This window comes from Cariama cristata, unplaced genomic scaffold (assembly GCF_000690535.1).
Source record: "Cariama cristata isolate BGI_N322 unplaced genomic scaffold, ASM69053v1 scaffold22301, whole genome shotgun sequence".
NCBI lineage: Eukaryota > Metazoa > Chordata > Aves > Cariamiformes > Cariamidae > Cariama > Cariama cristata.
The window spans coordinates 5,701-9,845 of NW_009601302.1; the positions used below are offsets into that span (position 1 = coordinate 5,701).

The 4,145-nt window shown below is 50.2% G+C and overlaps 1 protein-coding gene across 1 annotated transcript; it reads right to left on the bottom strand.

Annotated features, from left to right (window-relative positions):
- Positions 1-1,649: 1,649 nt before the first annotated feature.
- Positions 1,650-2,666, bottom strand: FAM212B (family with sequence similarity 212, member B). Its single transcript, XM_009710413.1, has one exon. The coding sequence runs from the start codon at positions 2,664-2,666 to the stop codon at positions 1,650-1,652; it is 1,017 nt and encodes a 338-aa protein (XP_009708715.1).
- Positions 2,667-4,145: the final 1,479 nt, after the last annotated feature.

The following is a 4,145-nucleotide window of genomic DNA, read 5'->3' on the forward strand; positions in this document are numbered from 1 at the left end:
GAATTGCGTGTTTAAAAAAAAAATACTACTACTGCTCACATATAAGCCCTTCCTAAACTTGGAGTGAGCGGAACAGGTTTTTGCAACATAACACTGCTGCGCACACGAAGCATCTGGTGGGGCTCATGGTTAATGGGAACGGGGGCTGCCGTGCAATCGAGAAGCTCTGCGCTGTCTTCGCGCCCTTGAGATTGCGGCTCAGGGAGCTGCCAGGGACTCGTCTGGATCACGTTTAACTCCTGGAGCCAGGAAGGAGAGGACCCGAGGTGGGGCAGGACCCGCACGGCCCCCTTCCCCTCCACGAGCTGAGGCCCTTCCCTCAGCAGCAGTTTCTCCCCCAAACATTTCTCCCTCTGCCTTTCCCTGTGCTGGGGGAGGCAGAGGAACGTCGAAGCATTACCTGAAGGCTCTGGGGATGTGGATGGGCTGCAGAGGGACGTGATTCCGGAGCAGCGCTGGGACCCTGGCAGGGACCTCTGGCTGCGGCTCTGCTCCCTGCCGTGATTTATAACCTCTCCTTGAATGGAAACTCTCCTGGCGGCTCCCCAAACTCCCTGGTCAGGCTGGCACGAACCGCACGCGCTCCCGCTCCGACCCACGCCAGCCGAGCCTCTCGTCCTTGCTCGGGTGGGTTTTCATGACGGCGAAAACCCAGAAGCTTCTGTGCTGGAGGAAAGCAGGACTGAGGGTTGCCCCGGGATGGAGACGGCCCCCGGCACGCTGGAGACTGATACCACTTTATTGGTGACTCTGGGAGAGGTGGACACTGAAGAGCTTGGCTCTGTCAGGAGGAGGTTTGTACACAACAGCAATAGGAAACAACAACAATAAACATCTGCTGCAACTTTGTATCTTGGCAGGACCTCAACAATAAACTTTTGCAACATTGTACCTGGTGCGACCTGGGGGCAGAGGGGCGAAACCGACGGAGAACTTGAGGGTCACAAACTTCCACAAAAGAAGCCTTGCGTCCTACTGGTTTAACTGGCAGTGGAAGGAGAGATGCTGGGAGCGTAACGGAGATGCAGTTTAGGGGGAAAACCCCACAGCTGAAATGCAACAAAGCTGGGGTTCAACACCCCCCCTTAGCAATTGTTCAAGTCTCAAATTCAAACTTATTCCTTTCAACTTAAATAACAAGTGCTTCAGGTACAACGCTTCAATCGCCTGGTTTATAACCCAGTTTTAAGTGCACACAAGCAGGAATAGATTTTTTTTAAAAAACTATATATATATTTGCACACTCATACACACGCATGCACACGGTGGATTTTGTGCTGCAGCTATTTTAACTAGAGATGATGACGTGGGCCTGAAGTGGCTGTCCTACGCTGGGCTCCGGGAGCTGGTCATCCGTGGCACCGCTCACCCTAAAGCTGCTAAAGATTCTGATGATTTTTGCAAATATTGGTTCCCCCAAAGCCTCCCCGCGTGGGGCTGCGTCAGCTGCTGCTTGGAGTGCCCCTGAAGCCGTAGTTCTCTGGAAAATGCTACTTGCAGGCAACTGAAGCCCACAGCACGTTTTGCAGAGGACTCCTCTCATCTGGGTCATGTTGAGAGCTCAGGGGTCTCCTGAAAGGACGTGTACGACTGCCAGCTCCTCTCCAGTGTGAAACAAATGCTCAGCAGAGCTGAGAACACCGACAAACTCAGACCCAAACAGCTGTATTGATGTCAAACCCAGACTGGGTGTAGTCTATGGTACCGTGGACTTTCTTGGTGCCACTTTTGGGTTTCTCGCTATTGCTTTCTGCCTTTGGGCACCTCTCCGCTTTGCTGTGATGGTTCTGGATGTTCCCATGAAGTGGGAAGTAAAATGTCCCCTTGAGTTTGTTCATCTTTTTGGATCTCTTAGAAATTTCAGGCTGTTTGTCTTCAGGTGGAAGCCAGCAAGGTTTCTCCTTGAGAAGCCTGTCTCGGTCTGGCCGAACGCTCCTCAGGAACTTCTTGAAGATGTTGGCTGTGAGGGAGAACTTCCTGCAGAGCTCCTGGGATCTGCTCATGGACAGGGACGCCTCGCTCTTCTCCCCCTTCTTATCCAGCTCCGGCAGATCCAACCAGTTCCCAACCAAGTCTGCAAAGATGTTATCCCCCAAGACCAGCGGCTGCCGGTTCCTGCTCTGGGACATGAGGGAGGATGTCCAGTCATGGCCATCATCGCACCCTGGGCACTCCTGGCATGTTGGCCATCCCCCAGCTGTGCCCTGGCTACTAGGCTCGAATGTGCTTGGGCGGACACGCTCTGCTCTGATGGACGCGGAGGAAGGCCCTTTTGGGTGATAAATGTCCTCATCGTAGAGGCTGCTGATGTAGGAGGGGGCGTCTCTAAGGTGGCCGCTCTCCGGGAGCGCAGCAGGATGGGACAAACCCGCCGGCTGTGGCACGGCACACGCCAGGGATGTGGGGCTGTGCTCTGCCACCGACGCCTGCCCTCGCAGCCGCTCGTCGTGCCGGTCCCTGCGCACGTCTCTCCTGCTCCGGCAGCACTGGTGCTGCTCAGTGCCAGAAACGGTGCTTCGGCTCCCTGAGATGTCCAACTGCTCCAAGGCTGTCTGGACCTGGAGGAGTTTCAGCTCCTGCAGGGCGCCCATCATGCAGTTCATCTGCTCGTGCAGCCCGTCTCCGACCTCCTTCATGGACAGCTGCGGAGGGAAGGAAGCAGACATCCAGTCAGTGTCCCCAGGAGTGAGCAAGAAAATTTTTACCAAAGGGCAGGAGAGCTGGCCCGACCAGCTTGCTGAAACACCACCCCTTCCTGCTGAAAAAAAAACATTTTAGATGCATCCTACCTGTACTACAGCCATTTCCTAGAACAGCAATTGGATTTTTCTTAGATTTTTCTAGGCGTTTCCCTCTAGGAATAAGAGGGGCTGACAGGAGGAGTGGATTTTTTGACCTGACAACAAAAATAAATAGTTTGAGTTTCCATTAATTACTTGGCAGAAACCCAAGGTGCAGAACTATGAATGGTTTTGGCTGCCGCCAGTTTCAGCATATTCTTCTGCTTTTGTGTCTTTTGTGCCCTGTAACTAACTGAAACCAGGAGTCAGAATAATGAACAGAAGTGCCTTCCAAAGAGAACCTTGTTTCTTTACCGAAAGCGCTAAAGTAAATTAAAGATAAACTCCAATAAGAATCACGCTGTCACTACATAACGTGTCTTCAGATCTTAACACCCTCACTACAGGCACCTCTCACCAGAGGATAATCAAAGACATTTCAGTGCACTTGAAATTTTGTACAAAACAACCAACAAGCTGTAAAATTACTCACATGAAATTAGCAATCTCTTCGATTCCCAAGCCAGGACCTAGTAGCAGTTCTGCTTTATCCCTGAAACTTGCTATAAAGATTTAATTTTCTATACTAGACTTAAAATAAGCAAGTCATTCTCCAGAGCTGCTAAACTCCCCCCTCTTCTTTTTCGCTCTGTTGCTTTCTCTCTCTCCTGTAGGATCTGGATCATATTCCCAACGCGGCATCATAAAACAAATGGGCTACACTTTCCAACAGCTGCCTCTTTTTTTTTTTTTAAGCAGGGAGGGGGAGTGGGGAATGGGAAGGAGAGGGGAAGAACAGCAGGGGATGGCAGGGCTGGAGGTGAAGAAATGTCACATTGATGTAAGGTGGTTTGCAGAAGAGATTACCACCGTCTAGGAAAAGCTTCAGCCTACGCCATCATAAACAGTTTAAAAGGCTCGTCCCAATTTTTGTACAGCAACAGAACTCAAGCTTACGGTGAAAAGCGATAGATGCATCTTATGTTCAGCTTTACATTATCAAGCTTTACTTTTGTACATCTCCCTCATTTTAACTAAGTTAGTTCAATTACTTGCTCTATTTCCATTTCTGTACATGGATCTGACCAGAGAGAAAGAGCAGTCATCAAAAAATTGCATCCTCTAACAGTCTAGCTCCGTAAGTGGAAAGCTCCTCGACAGTTTTTGACCACAAATCTCCATTTCAAAACCCAGAACCTAAAACTAGCTGGCAGGTTACAATGACTTTTCAGAGCTTCACTCCCAAGAAACTTATTCATCACCCGGAACGAGCACACGAGCTATGAAGATACAGAAAATCTGTGCTTAGCTTCCTGATTACACTATCAAGTGTCTCCAGCTATCTAATTTTTTTAACATCAACAA

Coding starts and splice junctions, on each gene's coding strand:
- FAM212B (XM_009710413.1), bottom strand. CDS start 2,666: ATGTCTGCTTCCTTCCCTCCGCAGCTGTCCATGAAGGAGGTCGGAGAC.